Genomic DNA, 21,087 nt, shown 5'->3' with positions numbered 1-21,087 from the left:
ATTGTTAGGTAGGATGGCAGCAGAGGACTATAATGAACTGACACTTGACCTTCTCCCTGAGGGAAGTGAAGGAAGAGCTCACTGCACAGCCTGAGGTGAGAGAATCCTATTCTAGGCAGTTATCAGAGCTTTCTGAGGCTGGAGCAGGTTGCTCTGGCTGCAGTGGAGTGAGCTGGGAAAGGCTCTGTAGCAGTGAAGTCAAAAGGTCTGTCCTGCCTGGTGCTACAATAAACTGTATAGAGCTTAGATTTCACTCCAAGTACAATGAGAAACTATGGGAACATTTGAGCAAGATCTGCTGTCTGTGGTTGGTTTGTTTTTTTTTCCAAGTATTTTTGTGGCTTCTGTAGTGGAGGAAGGAAAAGAAGCAGAGAAATACATTTGGAGATGGTAGTGGTAGTCTGGTAAGAGACCATTCTCCAGTGCCTGGCAAATTCAGAAGTGGATGCTCAAATCATCCATTGGACGGAGCACAAGGTCCCCAATGAAGGAGCCAGAGAAAGTACCCAGGGAGCTGAAGGGGTCTGAAGCCCCATAGGAGGAACATCAATATGAACTAACCAGTACTCCCAGAGCTCCTTGGAACTAAACCACCAATCAAAGAAAAAACTTGGTGGAACTTGTGGTTCTAGCAGTATATGTAGCAGAGGATGGCCTAGTCAGTCATCAATGGTAGGAGAGGCCCTAGGTCCTGGGAAGGTTCTAAGGTTCTATGCACAAGTATAGGGGAATGCCAGGACCAGAAATGGGAGTAGGTGGGCTGGGGAGCAGGGGGAGAGGGAAGGGGATAGGGGATTTTTGGAGGGGAAACTAGGAAAGGGGATAACATTTGAAATGTAAATAAAGAAAATATCGAGAGAGAGAGAGAGAGAGAGAGAGAGAGAGAGAGAGAGAGAGAGAGAGAGAGAGAGACTGCTGTCTTAGGGATTCTATTGCTGTGATTAAACACCATGACTAAAAACAGCCTGAGGAGGAAAGAATTTATTTCATCTTAGAGTTCTACACCATAGTCTATCATTAAGGAAAGGTAAGACAAGAAGTCAAACAGAACAGAAACCTGGAACAGGAACTGATGCAGAGGCTGTGGAGGGTGCTGCTTTCTGGCTTGCCTCTCATGGCTTGCTCAGCCTGCTTTCTTATACCTCCTACTCAGGTTTAATACCACCTACAATAGACTGGGTCTTGCACATCAATCACTAACCAAGAAAATATCCTATAACTTAATCTGATAGGAACATTTTATCAACTGATGTTTTCTTCCTGAATGACTCTAGCTTGAATCAAATTAACATAGTAACTAGCCAACATAACCACCATTGCTGGGACTGTGGTGGAAATGGGAGGCAATGACAAGTGGTCATGGGGATCCAGGACAGCAGGGTTTCTCAGTGCTTGTGGAATGTAGATGGAACAAGATTGTTCCTACTAAGCAACTGGAGGAACCGTTGTGCCAGATGCTGAAATAGGAGTATACAGACAGGAAGCCCCAAGGTTGAACCCAAGATCATGAAAACAGTTAGAGATTAGAAAGGGGTAGACACAGCAACCGAAGAGACTTAGAAGGAGCAGCCTGTGAAGTAAAAGAACTAGGGTGTGGTTGTATAAGGTTCACTCAAGGGTTTCCTCAAGGAAGGGAGATGTGAGTAGCCTTTTGTTTCAGGCCTTGCCAAGAGGGCCATTAGGTAGAAACTGAGACCTATTAAATTTGTCAAGCAGATCTTTAGCCAACTAGTCAAGTTCTAGTTGAATGTGGGAGCAAAGCCTGGATAGTATGGGGGAGAGAGAACAGAGTATGAGCAGTCCTTTGGGGGAAACACAAGTAGAACAGAGAAATGAGGTGATAGCTACAGGTCTTCTAGGGTGAAGGGAAAGACTTCAAAAATGAAATAGATTCCAAACATACTTAGAAGTGAGAGTAATCCAAAGGAGTGAAAAATGATGTGCAGACAGTGAGGGCTCACTTGTGAGAGTGACATTTTTATATTGGAAGAGAGTGGGTGGAACCAGTGATTGTCACTTTGGCAGCAGCAGATCTGCCCTAGCCACCACTCAAACTATAGATGGGCACAGACTTCACAGATGGACAGGTCAGTTTGGTGCTGAGAAAACTGAATTAGCATTGTTCCATCTACTTCTGTTTGTGTGTGTGTTTGTGTGTGTAGACACATGCACATATGTGTGTACGCATGTGAAAGTCAGAAGTCAATCTCGGGTGTTGTTCCTCCTTTAATATAGGGTCTCTCACGGTTCTGCAGCTCACTTATTAGCCCTTCATGACTGGCCAGTGAAAACTGGATCCACCTGTCTCTGTCCTATACTTTTGTTTCTGATCCCACATTGTTCAATTTAAAATGATGGATGATTATGAAGTATTGCAGGTCAAGGAGGAGTTTTTCAACTTTGACGAGACTGCTTTTCCCAGTTAGTGACAAACTTGATGTATGCTAGTTAATATTGCTCCAACAGCAGTGATATGTTTGATTAAGGCAGTCTACACTTTATCTAGAACTGAGTGCGTGTCAGACAGACAGATGTAAAATTAATAGAACTATAAAGTTAAGGTGTGGTTCAATCCCAAAATTGAACTCCACCTATAAAGGTGAATTCTTAACTAAGATGCTTATCATTCACACTTGAGTTGAGCATTATTAAAACAAGAAATGCTTCCTGAGTTTCCATTGATATCTGGCATAGAGAAATTATAGCTGTTTTCATCAAGCTTTAATATGCAGGACTATTTTTGTTAATCATCAGCCCTGGGCTTGCAAGTATTTTCAAGTGTTCAGTGAGAATCTAGGGTGGGGCTCAGTTGTAGAGCACTGTCTACTCAGATAGCATGCATGGCGCTTCATTCATCAACACTGGGAGAAAGTGGTGAGTGTTAACTGTGTGAGCGACTGCTCTGCCTAGTCACAAAGACGGACTTGCTTCCAGCCTCTGGCTTGCAATCCATCTTGAACAGCAGATCCTTCAGAATTTACTTCTTTTCTTTGGTATTAACAATTGACTGAGAGGAAAAAGAATATGCTGCCAAGCCCTCCACAATCTCCAGGAACAGTTATCATGTCATATTATATTTTGAAACAGAACTTTTCTAGCTAAAATGAACTGAGGTTCGACAGATTTCATGGATGGTTCTTTTTCTTGTAGAAAATCTTGAATCCTGGAGCCTCATGGTCATCCTCAGATGATAGGTTGCATTTCTACACTGTCTTCCTCTTGGTCTTTTGCATGTAAGGGTGGCTAATGTGGTACGTGTATGTAGAGATTAACATACACTCATAAGGATCATACATAGCTCTCAGTGTTTCTCATTGCCCTGGGACTTGGCTATATTCAGTTGATATGGAAGGACCAGGGTCTAGCAAAGCTTTGATTTCTAACACAGTACCACCCCAGTGATGTACTTCGTGATTGTGAATATCATCTTCAGAATATTTCGGTTTTTTTTTTCCTGTGGACTCTGCCATTTACCTGGAAAAGACAGGAAAATCTGACAGTGAAGAAGCCTAGGCTGAATCCAGAAGAGGCTTAGAACATTTAGAAGTAAGCTGCATAATCTGTAAGTGAGCAGACAGTCCTCAGCTCTTGCATTTATCAGGATTCACTAAGCTAGATATTTATTCCTTAAGAAGACTCACTGGGAAAATATTAAACTAACAATTCATCAACATCTACTTTTACAATTGAAATTCCTGTAACTCTTTTCTTATTTGTTTTTTAAAATGATGAAACACATTTGACTAATACAGAATAATTGGATAGGCTATCAAACACTTTTGGTTACTGGGGTTAGAAAGATGCTGAGGTAATGTGGGAACAAACTGTCACTAGATTGTAGAAGAGTTCAACAATGTCATCCTGAGATGGTAGTGTTCCATGGAAATCATCTCCATCCTTGGCCTCCTGACTTCTTTTCAGCCTCTCTTCTGCCTCAGGCCTTTGGGGTCAGAATGTAGGGATGACACCACTGTCATATTCAAGACTGAATGTTCTTAAGTTACTATTTTCAGAGCTCTGATGGCTTATAAATATCTGATTCAATCGTCACCCTCTACAAGAAAACAAACAAAAAAACAAACAAAATATCCGATCCTCTCTGCTTCAGGCTAAAAGCTGCATCAGTCTATGGTTATAAATATTTAGACGGCAGTCTGACTGCATGTTCAATAGTGGTGTGTTGCTTCCTAGGGCTCATGCCCTCAACAACTATAGGCTTCTGGCTTGATTTGTAGTATAAGGTATGTATATTCTTGCTCATGGAACAGGCCTCACATCTAGTCATTGCAAACATGTACATGTGCGCGCATGCGCGCGCGCGCGCGCGCACACACACACACACACACACACACACACACACACACAGCAACCTGCATGCTCAAGACTGGCCCTCCAACTTTCCATTGTGAATAGAGGAGGTACTCATGGAACCCTGTACTTCTTGGGAAGCTAATTGACTGCAAATGGTTGCTGAAGGAAATGATGTCATTTTCTCTAATGCAACCACTGGGGGACTAGGTGAGAAGAAGACAGGGTTCAGAAGGAAGGGATTGGAGCATACCTGAGTAGTGGGGTGAACATAATCACAATACATTATATTTATGTATGAAACTTGTAAAATCAAGGGAGGATAAACAGTTGGGCATCATTCATTACTAGGGGCCTCATCCCTATTTCTTGGCATATGTCCTTTCAAGGGAAATATTCTATAATTCTTCCATTGTAGTTTCAGGTTATTTGGTTACTTATTTTGCTTCCTATCAATTTTGAGTCATACCTATTTTTCCAAATTTTTTAAAGTTTTCAAAGACCCCAGTAGAATGTTCTATGCCTCCCTCTACTTCTCTTCATTGTAAAACATGTTTAGAGAATTTTGATTAACATTTTAAATTTTACTATAGTGATAATTGATACTATAACACTGAGTAGAAATAATAATGCATCTAAGAACTAAAGATTTTCTAGTTCAATCATTAATACAGTTAGCTGCTGAAAACCTGCTCTTATAACGCACACTTTATTTCCCTCTTCTTCGGGATTAATATTGTAGTTGTATAAATCACAGAATAACACATATGCATTTATTTTAGATAATGAAAACCTTTTTCCTTTACTACTTGGTATACTTAGAATATACTATAAATGTGTACTATTTTTTTTCTCTCTACTAATACATTGAAATAATATATGGACAAACATCCAAATTTTAAGTAAATTGATGCAAAACATGTTTTCTATATTATTTATGTACGTTGTAACATAATCATAAGTGTGTAGGTTCAAGAATTAGCATACATTTATTTTAAATAATATAACACATTTATGAACAATTATAAATTTATTATTGGTTTCCCAACTCTAAAGTCACAATAAAAAATATTTTAAAACAGATGTTCTAATCTAAAAGCAAACTTAATTTTTTTTATTCTTATTTGCAATTAGGGAATTAAAACTTTAAAATTCATAGAAAAAATGACTTCTGAGATTTAGTGTTGTGTGCATTCCTGGAGAAATGACTGCTATAGCTTTAAGATAAGGTAGTCTGGTGATTCATTGCAGGAAACAAGATCGATTTGGAGCAGACTCCTACTGTTAGCTTTTTTGAAGATGAATTCTCACGCTGAAAATAACACAACATATTCTAAATAACAGCACCCCCACACACACACCCTGAAATCCACCAAAACTGAAGAAAAATCCAAGTGACTGTTCTTAGCAGCTGTGTGGCCTGGAGTTCACTGGGGAAGCTGGCTTCCTGCAGTCCCCTATTCATCACCTGCTTCAAAGACAGCCTGGCTGGCTATAGTTTGCAGGCCAGGTAGGGTGCCATTGTGCACAGTCTGGGAGGATTAGTATCAAAGCTGCGGCAACCAGGCCCTTGGTCTCAGGCTGCCATTCAGTCTAGCAGGGAGAGGCTAAGACTGGCCAAGGTCACAGTCTCCAGTGTGGAGTGGACTGGGAAAGGATCCTGAGAATAGAATGCTTTTTATGAAATCATGGCGCAGGCTTGCGGCACAGCAGGTGCCCTTCTGGAAGACATAACATCTGTTTATGTTGGTGTGCCGTAGCTGACAACGAGATAATAGAGCGTTGAAATTTATCATTTCATTTTTAAAAGACAACTGTATATACAATAATCCAGAAGCGTATTTAGCTCAGATCTTTTATTGGGAAATCATAAAGGGAACTGATCGACTTAATTGTTGCTTTTTACATGTTTATATTCAAGCAGAAAGCAAGGCATACTGACTATTAACCGTTTACAGCCATTGCTGATCAGTAATGCCCAGTTCTTGGGGAGGAAATACCTAGTATTCAACATAATTTTTTTCAATGTTCTGACATTAGTGTCAACAGATTGCAAAGGATTTCCTGAATATGCCAAGCATATTGAATATTAGGGGTTTTAGATAAAATGCTCCCCATCAAATGAATGTATTTTAAGGGTGAGGTAATAATGACGCAAAAATAAAATTTTCAACTTGGACAAATTAGAGGAAAATTAAGCTGTACATGAGTTGTCATGACGACAAGGATGTTCTGTTGATGAACTGTCCTCCTCATTGTCCAATCAGATAGTAGAGCTGAAGCTGGAGCATGAACAGGAGAAGACGCACCTATTACAGCAGCATAGCGCAGAGAAGGATAGCCTAGTCCGAGACCATGATCGGGAAATTGAAAACCTGGAGAAACAGCTTCGCGCTGCCAATATGGAGCACGAAAATCAAATTCAAGAGTCCAAGAAACGAGATGCACAGGTAATTATCAATAATATTTGCTAAAACGGGTGTCTATCTTAAAAAGTCATCAGCGTTTCATGTTTTCTTATTCTTCTTGATGCACGCTGTTTGATCATTTGCAAAACTGACATATAAATGTGATTTTTTTTTTTGTTTTCTCCCCCTGCCCCACCCCCTGTTTGGAGGATGAATAAGGCTTTAACTACAGAAACCACAGGTAGCCAGATTAAAAATCCCATGGCGCGCTATAACTTGGTCCCTTTTTCTTATAATCTTGTCTCAGTTCCTTTCATGATTTCTTTTAAAGGTATGCCCCTTACCCCTCCCCTCAGCCTTAGAAAATCCCTAAGAAATATATTAGCCTCACCCCTGGCTTTTTGTTTTAATCTCTGAAGGCAATCAAGTAACTGCTTTAATATTTGCTTCTCCTGCCTATTGTTGCTTTTCTCCATGAGACTCTATGTTTGATTACCTTACTTGGATGATAATTGATAAAAATGACTCCAGAGAAGTGCTCTTTCCCATCAGGTCTGTTGCTTTTTCTGCACACACACACACACACACACACACACACACGCCTCCTAGTCTCCATCTCTGTAGTCCCTGTTGGAAGCCATTTGGCAGAATAACCCCCAGCTGTGGTAGCATTTGACTCTTCAAACTTATGGATGAAATGTGCACTGTCAGCATGGAAAATTATCTTTATAAATTTCAGATGAAAAAAATCTTATTGGGTATGTATCTTTGTGGTACAATACATTCTTTAGGGTATATAATCAAGGGCCTTTAGTATATCCTCTTGAGCAGATTGCTGTGAAATTTTATTAAAGAAAAATGTAAGAGCAATTGACAACAATAAAAAGATAATTTTCTTTTCTAATAAAACCATATCATCTAGTAGGTCTAAAGACCTCTTTTGCCACTGAAATCCAAGCATGCTAACCACACTAGAAGTAACCCTGGTTATCCTTCCTTCTAAAATAAGAGAATTTCCAAATAGCAAAAGAAATCTTCTGGTTTGGTATGTGTTTAAGCAATTATGTAATTACCTAAACATCAAAACATTTCTAATTAAAGAAGATGTTAATTTTTTGAGTGGAGAGCAGCTGGCGGTAAGGCAAAGAATGGGAGTTGGGTATTTTTCATTTGACCTTGGTTTGTCTTATTTCAGAGAGTAATTAGTACAATAGGAGTAGACTTGATCAGCTTTTCTGTCAATAATATACATTTTTAGGGAACGTATATTTTGATTGCTTTATGGTTATGTGCTTACTAACAGGTGATTATTATAATACGCATGGTCCAAGAATAATCATGTGGCTTCTAACAACGTTCATTATACTTTTGCTCTTAACCTCATTAGAATCTTTAGAAAATATATGCTGTTGTTTTTGATTTTTTTAAAGACTATTTTCAAACTTATGTTCTCCTTCAGACATAATGTTAACCTTACCATTGTCCTCCCATGATAAGGGACATGAGGTCTGGGTCAGTATAGGATCTGTTTGCATGGAAAAAAACGCATAATAGATACAATAAAACCCATTAGTTTGCTTAAGTGCTGACTATTTTGGTGTTGTGGTGGAAAGCTGACACACTAGGTGCCAAATTTATAGGAAATCTTTCTTATTTTGCATATGCAGTATCTGCCATGTAGGGCGCGGTTCATCTGATCATAACAAAAGGGAAATTTCAGAACTATTATGTGTAATTCAACCATAGGAATGATGCAATATGGCTGTTAACTGGGTTTATGCTCATCAAAGTATTCACTGGGAAGACTCTGACCGTTTTCGATGCTTTGGTTTAGGAGATTTCACATATTTTGTGATTTTCTTAAGCGTTTTACTAATTGAGATTGCTGTCATGGGAATGCAGTAAGCCATGCAAGCTCGGAGTCAATTCATTCCTAAGCAAAATGAGAAGAATTTGGTACACATTGTTACCTAGTTGTGTTCAGAGAATAAAATTTTAAAGACCTTTTATTAACAACTACATTTTAGAAAAATCTTATGTCTACCAAAACACTAAAAATGTGTGTTTATGGTGCTTATCTGAAGGTATTAGCTCAGTATCCTACAGGTAGCTCCTTAATTTTTATATTATGTCTTTTTTATGATTGTGGCCTAAAATTTTAATGTATGATGTCTTGGAGTTATTGAATTCCATTCACAAATTTAAAATACACAAAATGGCTTGATGTTTTTCAAAATAGAAAATAAAAAACTCACCATGGTATTTGATGTAGAAAAACACATATATTTAAAATATTAGATTGTTGAATTTTTTTATTTCCAGAGAGATTTGATTTTCAGCTGATATTTGGTTCATCCAGTTTAGCATTGGAGGCCATTTTGTACAGTCCCTAGCTGGCAGAACACTACTGCAGTGTCTGTTTTGGATAACATGGCTTTGTTTGCCGCTCTCTTCCATCAGATCCTGAGAATGAAGATAATATAAAAATTAATCATTGCAGCTTCTTCCAATTACAGAGTATAGTATATACTGAAAGACAATGGTTACTATTTAGCTGTCCTTCTCTATGTAAGACTTGCCAATTAGGAACATCCTCTTAGTGAATATGATTATAATTGTAACAAATTAAAAATTCCCCTAGTGATTCCCCCTTTCTATAATAAGGATATCACTTGTAATACATTTAAGGACAGTTGGTCCCCACCCTCATCTTATTAGTTCATTATTCTATCTGTATGTGTCATGTTTCATACTTTTTAGCAACAGAATATATTATTATGTGATAATTATGCTTGCTAAAATGTACATCAAATTTTGTCACCCTTGTTTAACATGTTCAGTCTGGATTTGTCTAAGATCATGTTTTAGAAAAAAACATCCAGATTGGTGGAAATGAACACCATGACTTATTCAAATATTTTTCATTAACCAACATTCTCTTACTTAAATTGGAGAGCAGTTTAATTGACTGAATCATATTTTAATATAAAGAAAATTTATAAATATCATCTTACAAAGCTTCGCTTAGCATGGCGGTTCTATATGCAATTGTTACTTTGCTTAGTATTAGCACATAGTGAGTTCATAATGTCGGCCTGGAAGAGAAACAAATCCTAAGTTTTATTGACCTGTGGTTGTTGGTTGTCCATTTAGGATGATGACCCTTTCAGAGATTTCTCAATCTTGTATCTGCTTGGCCTCAACGGGAGGTTTATATGAACACCAAAGGACAGTTTTATGGTGCCTTTGTGACCACCCCAGAGGTAGTGGTACCACCTTAGAAGGTCCATGTGACCTGTTGCAGGATAGATAGATCAATAAGATAGGGCAACTGGCGAGCACTGTGAGCCCCCTCAGGACAGTGTCCTTGGAGAAACTTATTAGCAATGTCTAACAGTATGTCAAACGTATTACTTCTATGTGCACTATGGATTTCGCATGGCATTGGCATACTGAAGGCTATTAATTTCTTAAGTGAACAGTCATGATTCTAATCATGATAAAACAACTTTTGTGTAGTGAGTAGGTAAATCACCTTAATTTTGCTTTATTGATTCACATTTAGAAGTTCTGCCTATTATAGACGTATTATAAAATGTAGGATTATAGACCTCTACTTTAAAAACTTTCCTTGGAAGGTACTTATTTTTAAAACTTTTAAAAATTGTATTTTAACAGCATTACATTTTCTATTAATTTGCATTCATGAGCACAAGTTATAAATTCCCATTGATAATTTGGATATGTGTACTGCAATGAATTAAGCATTAATATAACTCTTTAAAATTTTTAAAGGGCTAATTGCACAATATGTGTAATCTGGACCTTATTAGTGTGTCTACTTATTGACAGTCTCTGGACTTAGCATTTGTCTATCAAAAGTTTTTTGACTTTTTAAAATATATATACTACTTTCAAAATTGTTAATAGAAACATTTTATAACAAAGTCATACTTTATGATCAAAATAATTGTTAAAGCAGAGATGATGTTAGGTCACATTAGGAAATCTAGACTTGTAAAACTTCTGTGGTCAAACGTGAGGCTCACCTGGGAGCTCGCTAGAAGCCACAGGAAAAAGGGGAAGGTGATGAATATATGATTCTATTCACAATGAGAGAAGCTATCACTTTTCTCCCTAACTCTCATTTTGGTATAAATTTATGATATGGGACTGAGTACAAAATATGTTGGCATAAAACTGGTGGTGTTTTCTGTAAATTAGGCATTTTCCAATATCAGGTGCAGGAACATTAGAATCTTTGAGCATTTACACAAAATGTAAGTAGCATACGTTATATTAATGAGCCCACATTTCATTATAATTTATTGAGAATATATATTTTTTCAAACCAGAAAACAAAGCTACTATGAGATATATAAGTTTTAAGTCATTATATATCATATGAAAAAACACTTTGAGTAACCCATTTACCAAATTCTAATGATGTTATTTTATTGTTGGGCCTGAATTCTAATAAAATATATCGAAGTAACAAACCTGGCACGGTCTGTAATATGTTCAGAATTTAGCTAATTTCCAAATGCTTTCTACCTTCCATTACATTCTGTTCTCTGACCTGACTGTGGAAAAGTATTACACAATAAATCAAATGGTCATCTGTGTGAGGAATAAAGACATTTGTATGTGTACTAAAATGACTAAAATAGTGGTTCATCAGCAGTATCTATTAATGTCCTTCCTGTATTCTTAAGGAGGAATAAAGACATTTGTATGTGTACTAATGACTGAAATAGTGGTTCATCAGCAGTATCTATTAATGCCGTTCCTGTATTCTTAAGGAGGAATAAAGACATTTGTATGTGTACTAATGACTGAAATAGTGGTTCATCAGCAGTATCTATTAATGCCGTTCCTGTATTCTTTAGGAGGAAGGTCTTAGTTCTTTTGCTCACACCAGACTCATTGCCTAGAAAACCCACACTATGAGAGGCAGCTGCTGAACACTCGCCCTGCCCGCTCTTCACCTCCTCCTCTGGTGACAGTCACACTGCAGGGGCTGCCTGCTGCTCCAGCTGTGTACACACCACACTTGGACAGTTGTTCCTCACATACAGGAACAACTCTCTCCCTATTTGTATTATAGGGAGAGCAGAGGAGAATTCGTGTTTTAAGTGGTAAAAAGATTTTGCTTCAGTGCAACAAGTTTTTTCCAGGCAGTAGACAGCTGGTTGGAAAGACTTTTTATATTTCTCTTTTCTTTGCAAAAGGAAACATGACTTTTAGGGAAGATAACTATTAAAACCACACATTATCATGGTCTGCTTTCTTTAGTTAGGGTTTGTCACTAACTGCTATATTCCTCTATACATTTAATGTGTAAGTAGAGCTTTCCCTAACTAATACATTTTTTTTAAAAAAGCCAGTGGGGGAAATACTATATTTTTCTAATACTATCCTGGATCATAAAGATTTTTCCAGATGGAAGTGGTGAAAAAAAATCCTCCTTATATTTTGCCATAGATACACTGATGGGAAGATCTTATTTTATTTGTATCCAACAGTGGTTTCTTTTACAGTGATATTAATGATGTACTTGTTATTTGTGTGTTCTATAAATTAAAATGTATATCTATTAGTATGAATTTAATGTGGCAAGAGTATAAGTCACTTCAAGTAAAGACAAACCTTTTAAAAAGATTTCTAGGTTTCTTTTCCCATTATAAATCTAAAATTGTTCACGTTATAAAGTACAAATATACTGGTAAGTAAACCATTATAAATAAGTCATCTTAATATTCATTATGGAAAAAGGAAGTTTAAAAAACAAAAATTCAAGCTGAAACAAGGTAATTTATAATGATCCTTTCCTAGAAAAATTATACAGAGTATCTGTAGTTTTCTGCATATTTTTTAAATGGGTTAGTTACCATGGAAACCACATGCTATGATATGTGGTCCACTTTTAGATAAAGAATATTCATTTAAAGAGAAACCTTCTAAATAATAATGTATAAAATCGTCCTTTTGAATTAACAACCTTATATCAACTAATAATGACTGCTTTAAAATTATATTCTTTGTTCTCATTTTACTTAATGGGTTTCTTTGGAAATATTAAAATTGTTCTTGAAAAAGAGTTAATTAAATGCTGGAGACAATTTAAATACAGATTAGAATGGGATGTCCCTGTAGTGCCAAAACAGTTCACCAAGGAACCAGAGGTCATTGAACCATAGGTTCTTCCACCACACACAAAGGTCTTAGTCGTAGCTGATGTCTTAAGTGTCTAATAATGATATAGTCAGGTTAGGGCAGCTAGAGATGACCAAATTTCTATCATTTCAGTTCATAGATAAGAAATATGGGATTCTTCTTGCCCAAGGGCACAGAACTAGCAAACTAGAGCTTCTTACTCTTAACTCACTGTCTTTTTTGTTTTTAGTTATTTTACTTATTTACATTTCAAGTGTTATTCCCTTTCTGGTTTCCCATCCTCAGATTCCTTATCCAATCCCCTCTACCCCCACCCACCCACCCACTCCTACCTCACTGCCCTAGCATCAGATTTAGATTTCCACAGGACCAAGGACCCCTCCTCCCATTGATGCCAGATAAGGTCATCCTCTGCTACATATGCAGCTGGAGCTATGGGTCTCTCCATGTGTACTCTTTGGTTGGTGGTTTAGTCCCTGGTAGTTCTGGTTGATTAATACTGTTTTTCTAGCCGGGCGTGGTGGTGCACGCCTTTAATCCCAGCACTCGGGAGGCAGAGGCAGGCGGATTTCTGAGTTCGAGGCCAGCCTGGTCTACAAAGTGAGTTCCAGGACAGCCAGAGCTATACGGAGAAACCCTGTCTCGAAAAACCAAAAAAAAAAAAAAAAATACTGTTTTTCTTCCTATGGGTTGCAAACCCCTTCAGCTCCTTTCAGTCCTCCTCTAACTCCTCCATTGGGGTCCCAGTGCTCAGTCCAATGGTTGGCTGTGAGCATCCACACTGGTATTGGTCAAGATCTGGCAAAGCCTCTCATGGGACAGCTATACAAGGCTCCTGTTAGCAACCACTTCTTGGCATCCACTTCTTGGCATCAGCAATAGTTGCTGGGTTTGGTGGCTGCAGATGGGATGGATCTTCAGTTGGGGCAGTCTCTGGATGGCCTTTCCTTTCTGCTCCACTCTTTGTCCCTGCATTTCCTTTAGACAGGATCAATTCTGGGTTAATATTTTTGAGATGGGTAGGTGGCCCCATCTCTCAACTGAGGGCCATGCCTAACCACTGGATATGGTCTCTAGAGGTTCCCTCTCCCCTTTGTTGGGTGTTTTATCTAATGCCATCCCTGTTAGGTCCTGGGAACCTCTTGGGTCCCTGGCATCTGGGACTTTCTAGTGACTACCCTCCTGTCCCTATCCCCCACTGCTACACTCCTCAGTTCAATTTCCTGATCCTCTGTACATCTTCTCCATCTCCTCCCACACCTGATCATGCCCCCCTTTTTCCTTCTCCATCCTCTCTCCGTCCCACAACCCTCCCTCCCTCTATCTCCTGATCATTTTCTTCCCCCTTCTGAGTAGGACTGAGGCATCCACACTTTGGTCTTCCTTCTTTTTGAGTTTCACATGGTCTGTGAGTTGTATTGTGGATATTCCAAGCTTTTTTCCTAATATCCAGTCATCAGTGAGTGCATACTATGTGTGTTCTTTTCTGACTGGGTTACCTCACTAAGGATGATATTTTCTAGTTTCATCCATTTGCCTAAGGATTTCATGAAGTCATTAATAGCTGAGTAGTACTCCATTGTGTAAATGTACCACATTTTCTGTATCCAATCCTCTGTTGAAGGACATCTGGGTTGTTTCCAGCTTCTGGCTATTATAAATAAGGCTGCTATGAACATAGTGGAGCACCATGTCCTTGTTATATGTTGGAACATCTTTTGGGTCTATGCCCAGGAGTGGCATAGCTGGGTCCTCAGGTAGAACTATTTCTGATTTTCTGAGGAACCCCCAGACTGACTTCAGGAGTAATTGTACCAGCTTGCAATCCAGGCCCATACCTAAACATAATAAAAGCAATATACAGCAAACCAATAACTAACTCACTGTTTTTTATGTCAGAACCTCATCTAAGAAAGTTTTAGGTTTCTGGAGAGGTTTGGACATGGCAAAAATAAAAGGAACAAGCTTGTACATAAAGCCTTGCCCAGAGAGGAGACTTCCCGGTCTTTGCTTCCTGTGCTAGGATTGTCTGAGCTCTTGCAGCTTGTGTTTCTTTTGGTGACTGCTGTCCTCAGTGTTGCTGACATGTTGTCATGTGGTAAGGCTTCTGGCTTCATTTGCAGTAAGATGCAGTCTTTACATCTCAACACCAACATGGGGAATGCCACTCCACTAGTGGTTCCTAGTTCATTGTCCTTGCTCCACAGTCTGTCTCAGTGAATTCACTGAGTGTTGGCAGGACCTATCTTTGAAGAGATGTTGGGTGAATATCTTCTTCCTTGATGTCTTAGAAAAGCCATCTTTGGGTTTCTGACCCCATCAGTTCCGTAAGGGACATCCCTGAGGTCTTCATTTGTATACTTAGGTAATTTTTCATGACAGAAAGGTTGAAGCCAGAATGCAAGAAATGATTGGCAGAATGATGATATCTTCAAGAGTTGAAGCTTCCTAAGCTGTCAGTTGGGCTCTAGGCCCGGCTAATGGGGATCATGCCTGACTGCATGACATGAATGGTATGTAACAGCTGAGCCATTTTAGGACAGAAATGACAGGAATTGATGTAAAGGAGAACTTATATTTGAAGAGGAAAGCAAGATACTGCAGAAAGCACTTGAAAAATATCATCTTAAATATAAGCTTTTTAAATAAATATTTAAAATTGGTCTTGTTGATCCTAAAAGTATTGAAATTAGTACTAATGAGTTGAGTATTTGAAGATAATACTTCAAATTTGAAACAAATAGCAAAGTCCATGTTTTAAAGTTCACTTGTTTTAATAATTATCCCATTTGCAGACCTTTATAATAATTTTGGATATTTGTATACTCAGCAGTTGGGAAATAATACCAGAAGTTATAAAGTGTTCACAGTCAGACTTCCAGAGTTAGGACGAGCATTATTTTTCCAGATCTCTTGTATTTTTTTCTCTTAGATTTCAAATTAAATCCCGAAATTATATGTACTATTTGAATATAAAGTAGTGATATTTAAGAGAATCACATTTGAGTCACTCTAAGACTGGATCTCAGTCTTTTTCATTGCTGTGGGACAGTTGTAGTGTAGCAGTGGTCTCTAGACATGTGTGCACATCCTCCCAGGAATACAGTGACCCCTGTTTGAGGAGCAGATTTCACCCAGAAGGGAGCCCACAGCATGTCCAGGCCCAATCCCAGAACAAGGGAATTTTCCAATGGGAAAACCACAAATCTTTGAAAAGTTTAAAATGAGTTAGGTTTATCGCAGTGTCTTACATTAGCAATTATTTATGATCTTATTTAGTCTAGAATTCCCAAAGCTGTAATTTTATATTTAAAATGTATATGTTCATTAATGTTATCTAAAAGAACCAAATACTTAAAATGTGAGTATCATGTGCTCCTATTGGGCAAATGATTTGATAGCTCCAAAAATAGCCATGCTGGGGTGTGCAGTAAGAAGTGAAGGACAAGGCTGGAAATTGCTCAAAGATTACTACTGAAGCTGGCACTTGATAAAGACACAGGTTTCAAATGTGGAGTGTTCTAAGCTTCATATTGCAGTTAGTCTACCTGTGCAGATGCTTCAAGCTTTGGGTAAAACATGGAACAGCATTCTAGTGGCATGCAAGAAAAAATCATCACCAGTACTGTGGATGCTTTTTTTTTTGAGAATTTTCATTCATATGTTTAATGAAATGTGGTCATATATACTCTTTATTTCTTCCCTCCAACTTCTACCATATACCCTCAACATTTCCACTCCCAGCTTTATATGTATATATGTGTGTATGTATATATATATGGTATCTGTGTATATTGTATGTGTAAGTATATTGTACATGTGCCTATACATAAACATACACTAAGTCCAATTATTGCTGCCTATATGTGTGTGAGTTTAAGCAACTTTATTTATTTATTTATTTATTTATTTATTTATTTTTGGTTTTTCAAGACAGGGTTTTCTGTGTAGCCCTGGCTGCCCTGGAACTCACTCTGTAGACCAGGCTGGCCTCGAACTCAGAAATTCATCTGCCTCTGCCTCCCAAGTGCTGGGATTAAAGGCATGCGCCACCACGCCCGGCTTGTGTGTGGGTTTAGAGCCATCCACTAGAATATGGGAAACCTACAAGTAGCTATGCCCTCAAAGTGATTTCCCCACTCCCAGAAACACTGCCCTGCCAACATCCCCTCACTAAGGGGTGGCAACTAAAGATCACCTAGTCCATCTGTACTGGGAATTTTACCGTCTTGATCTTGTACAGGTAACCACAGTTGTGTGTTCAGGATTGCATTAGCCATGTCCAAAAAACAGTGTTACATAGCACTCATTTCCAGCTTCAGTTCTGACTGTCTTTCTGCATTCTTTTCCATGATATTTCCTGAGCCTTGGTGGTGGGACTAATGGAGATGCCGTGTTACAGCTGAGCACTCTGGATCTTATTCTCAATATTTATCACTCCATTGATTGCTGTGTCTTCAAAAGAAGCCGTTGTAACTGAGGTTGCGAGAATCACAGGGTCCATGGTTATAAACATAAGTATGTCAAGCACCTTGACACTATGACCACTTAGCAAAGCCCAGCCATGGGCTTTGACCAGGATTATCTATCGTCCCAGGCATGAAATGCTCTGCTGTGTAAGAGGCCTCCGATTTGATCAGATAGTGGTTAATTACCCCACCGCAGTTGTGCCACTGGAATACCAGTAGATAGTCTTGCCTGCCATATTGGTATTGTGGTCTGAAGAGTCCAGTGCTAGGTAAGTCCATTGATGTCTTTTCCTCCCTAGCCTGCAAAGCACTGTGAAAACTAAATTGCTCAATTCAGAAATACAAAGAGTACATCTCTTAAAATTTTCAATCATTACCTATTCTAATTGCTCTTTGAAAGCACATTAGTGTGTATTAATATTGAAAAAAATGGAGTCCCAATAAAAGCTTTAGAGTTACTGTATCTCAGAGAATAGATACCTGAAATCTATTTCTATGCAAATTTTATATAAGCATTAGCCAAAATTATAAATATAGAATTTTCCTATGGTAGCAACTTTCAACTTGATTAATTATCCCATTAAGATTTTTTAATTACCTGCTTTGCCAGGCCTTAGGGTTCACGTGATAGTGAGATTGAAGGCTGGATGACTAAGTGGAATCAAGCTAGAGAGACATGATAGGATTCTTATCTAAGGCAGTGTCTTGGAGACAATAGATCAGGTAGGGAGAGGAGAGACACCCAGAGCTATGGTTTGATGTTTCACTAGACATCTAGGGATTAATGCCACTGAGTTATGTGGTCATACAGGACTAATATTCAAAAGAAAGTTCTCCATCTCCATTAGAAATAGCTTGAGGTCACAAGCATGGATTGTAATGGATATCAGTGTGGTAGAAGCAGATGAGAATCAGCAGGTAAGCCATGCTAAACGGAAGGGGAGAGAGATAGAAACAGAGAAAATGGTCAAGAGAGAGAAGAAGAGAACTAGAGCAAAATAATCAATAGAGTGTAAAGTCATACTTGACATCTAGGTTGCTGAGGGATTTGAAATGAACATGTATTTTAAAACAGCCCTAGCCATACTAGGCTATTTATTTTGAAACTCCAAGGTGGGTATACAATAGTAGGCTACTGTACCAGATGAGGGTGTTGCCTCCATAGTTCTGCAGGTGGACATGGATTTAGAGATTAAGGAGTCCTGTAAGGAACCAGGAAACAAGGCTTAGATGAATGAATGAAGCTACCAGGGCCATTAGTTACTAAGGAAGGCTTGGATGGCGAGTAGGCATATTAATGATGTAGGGAACATTACAAACGCCTCACTTAGCCTCCCTTGTCCCACTGTTGCTTTGAGAGCATCAAGGTTCCACATGGAACTTTACCCAAGTTGGCAGCAAGAAAGAGTTTACATCTCCCCCAGATGAACGTGCTTGACTGCCAGCATTACTCAGTAAAGTGCAAATTCAGATCTAGCAAGAAAACAAAGCAGGCTTTTCCAGAGTTTGAGGAACCAAGAACATAGGGAGAACGAGCAGGACTAATTGACAAGCACTAGGTGGAAGTCCTTCTCTGAAGGGCCCCTGTCAGGCAATTTAGCAAGTGGAAGAAGCATTACAAGTGAAGGAAGTGCTATGACCTGGCTGTTTGTCTGCATCTCTACTCAGATGATAGAGCATGCCTTCCAGAACTGGGCAAGTTCTTATGAGGTGAAAATATGAACATTGAACTGGAAAAGAATTATTCTAGGGGCCATGTTATAGTAGTTTTTTTTTAATTAAATTTTTCTCATGAGCTGGAATCCATTATACTAGAAAATGAAAATGTTATTGTGTGAAAAGAGAATAGAAGGAGAAGGCAGAGGGATTTTCAGGAAAATGAATTTCTAATAGCATGCCAACTGGAGGCTGTCCAGAGTGTTGGACATCTGGAGTGGTGATAAGGAGCCCAGCATTAGGAAGATACAGACAAGCCAGAGGATGTTTTCAGGAAGCTTCAGTCTGTTTGAAGTTGTCACTAAGGCCATTCACACCAAAACTAGAAGCACCTAGAGACCTGGAAGAGAAAAATGGGCCCTTCCTTGGGAAAATAACCCTCAAATTTTCCCTATCACAGAAAACTTGGGGGCAGGTGGAGGCTGCTAGACCAACTACTTAAGCTACACATCATTTGCATCAACTTTCTGTTTCACAAGCATTCTGCTTGGCAACACTGTTCCCTCTACCAGGCCCCAGCCCCTACCCTGGTACCCTGTCTGCAGGGCAGCTGCAGTGAGTGTTGCAGGGCTGAGCTGTCAAAGCTAGAAGTTGTATCCTGTAGCCTTTGACTAGCTGTGGCCATGTCAGATTCCAGAAGAAGCAATGATAGATAGATTGCTGCTTGTGGGGCAGTGGGAAATTTCAGCATCTGCTTTAGAAAGATGAACATGTTCATTAAAATATGATTTTGTTGTATATAAGAATGTATCCATTTTCCATTACAAATGGCCTAGTTTTTTTTCTATACATTATTTTGCTTGAGAATGGGAATTGAGCATATATATGTTCAACCCTGTTCCACATGTTCTAGGAGGAGATACTATGATCTCAGTCTTCACAGATGGGAAGCAAACCCAAACAGTTTTTCTTATCTGTAAAGATAGAATTGGAGCCCAAACCCATCTTACTGCATCCTCCTCCCCATGAACTCTTTCTCACCTGAACCACATCGTGGATATAAATTACACAGATAGCGATTGGTGGGAGATGTTTCTGCTGCTACTACGCACTAGAGATTTGTGGTTAACCTTCATAAATATTGTGAGGGCAGTTTCACAGATCAAATCAAATTGACATGAGAGAAGTCTTTGGATGAGTGGATGCCCTGAGCCCTTCCTCTCTTGGATGTGAGCAATGTGCTCACCAGCATTTACTCTCAGCACCACGAGCCTTTCTTTTAAAGTAAACTGATGTCAAATTGTAGTTGAGGCTGCAGTGTTTTCTCCTCTGCACCTCTGTCTCTTCAGAACCCTATGGTGGCCTGTGGTTGTTTAGATTGAGCTCTGGAATGCTTTTAAACATTAATTAGCTTTGACATGACTTGTGCACAAATTAATTATTCAGGCACATATTGTTCTGAGTGCATGAAAAGAAGGAAGCTGTAGTGGAACACATCCTAACTACCACATGTGAACTGTAATGTTACAAGCAATCTGACTATTAAAGAACAAAAGCTGGCAGCAATAGCTGCTCTGCCTTGAGCCAGTCCCACAAAATTAGCATAAATATGTGAGGTAATCAGAAGAGTTTGGGACTTCCTAGCAAAGTGACCTTATTCTTATCTAGTTCTAAAAGAATGTGAAATAAACTATTCATTTAACCAAGTATAAAAATATGTCTGCTATGCAGTTATCATCATGTGTCATTAATCTGAAAATACTGCAGAAGCTCTGACAAATTAAAAACACAAGGATGTGTCTGCAAGGGTTTCTGCAGCCATTACAAAGCCGCTTCACCTCTTAGGCGAGCTCTTTTATGGCAACTTCTTGCTCAGTGTACTGACATCTTCAAAGGCTTTGACATCTGTCGGCCTTTGAACTACCATTAAAAAATATTATCCCATTTCCATTCTTTTATGCCCATTTTTTTAATTATAGCCCTTCTTTCAAGTTGGGAACATGGTTGGTTTAAATGATGCTGTCCTTTCGTTTTCAGCCACCCAGCTGCGGTTTGAATAAATTGATGTA

General features: G+C 38.7%; 1 protein-coding gene across 1 annotated transcript in view; it reads left to right on the top strand.

Moving 5' to 3' along the window:
- Window positions 1–21,087, top strand: part of Cep112 (centrosomal protein 112) — a 442,735-nt gene that overhangs the window by 183,938 nt on the left and 237,710 nt on the right. Inside the window, exon 20 of the mRNA XM_085829453.1 lies at window positions 6,576–6,758. Within this exon, the coding sequence (XP_085685579.1) occupies window positions 6,576–6,758 (183 nt within the window). The remainder of the gene's footprint in view (window positions 1–6,575; window positions 6,759–21,087) is intronic.

Source organism: Mus caroli, unplaced genomic scaffold, assembly GCF_978045245.1.
Source record: "Mus caroli unplaced genomic scaffold, Mus_caroli_1 scaffold_13, whole genome shotgun sequence".
NCBI classification, from domain to species: Eukaryota; Metazoa; Chordata; class Mammalia; order Rodentia; family Muridae; genus Mus; species Mus caroli.
Note: the sequence above shows the minus strand (reverse complement) of the source record. Positions and strands in the feature narration are given on the sequence as shown.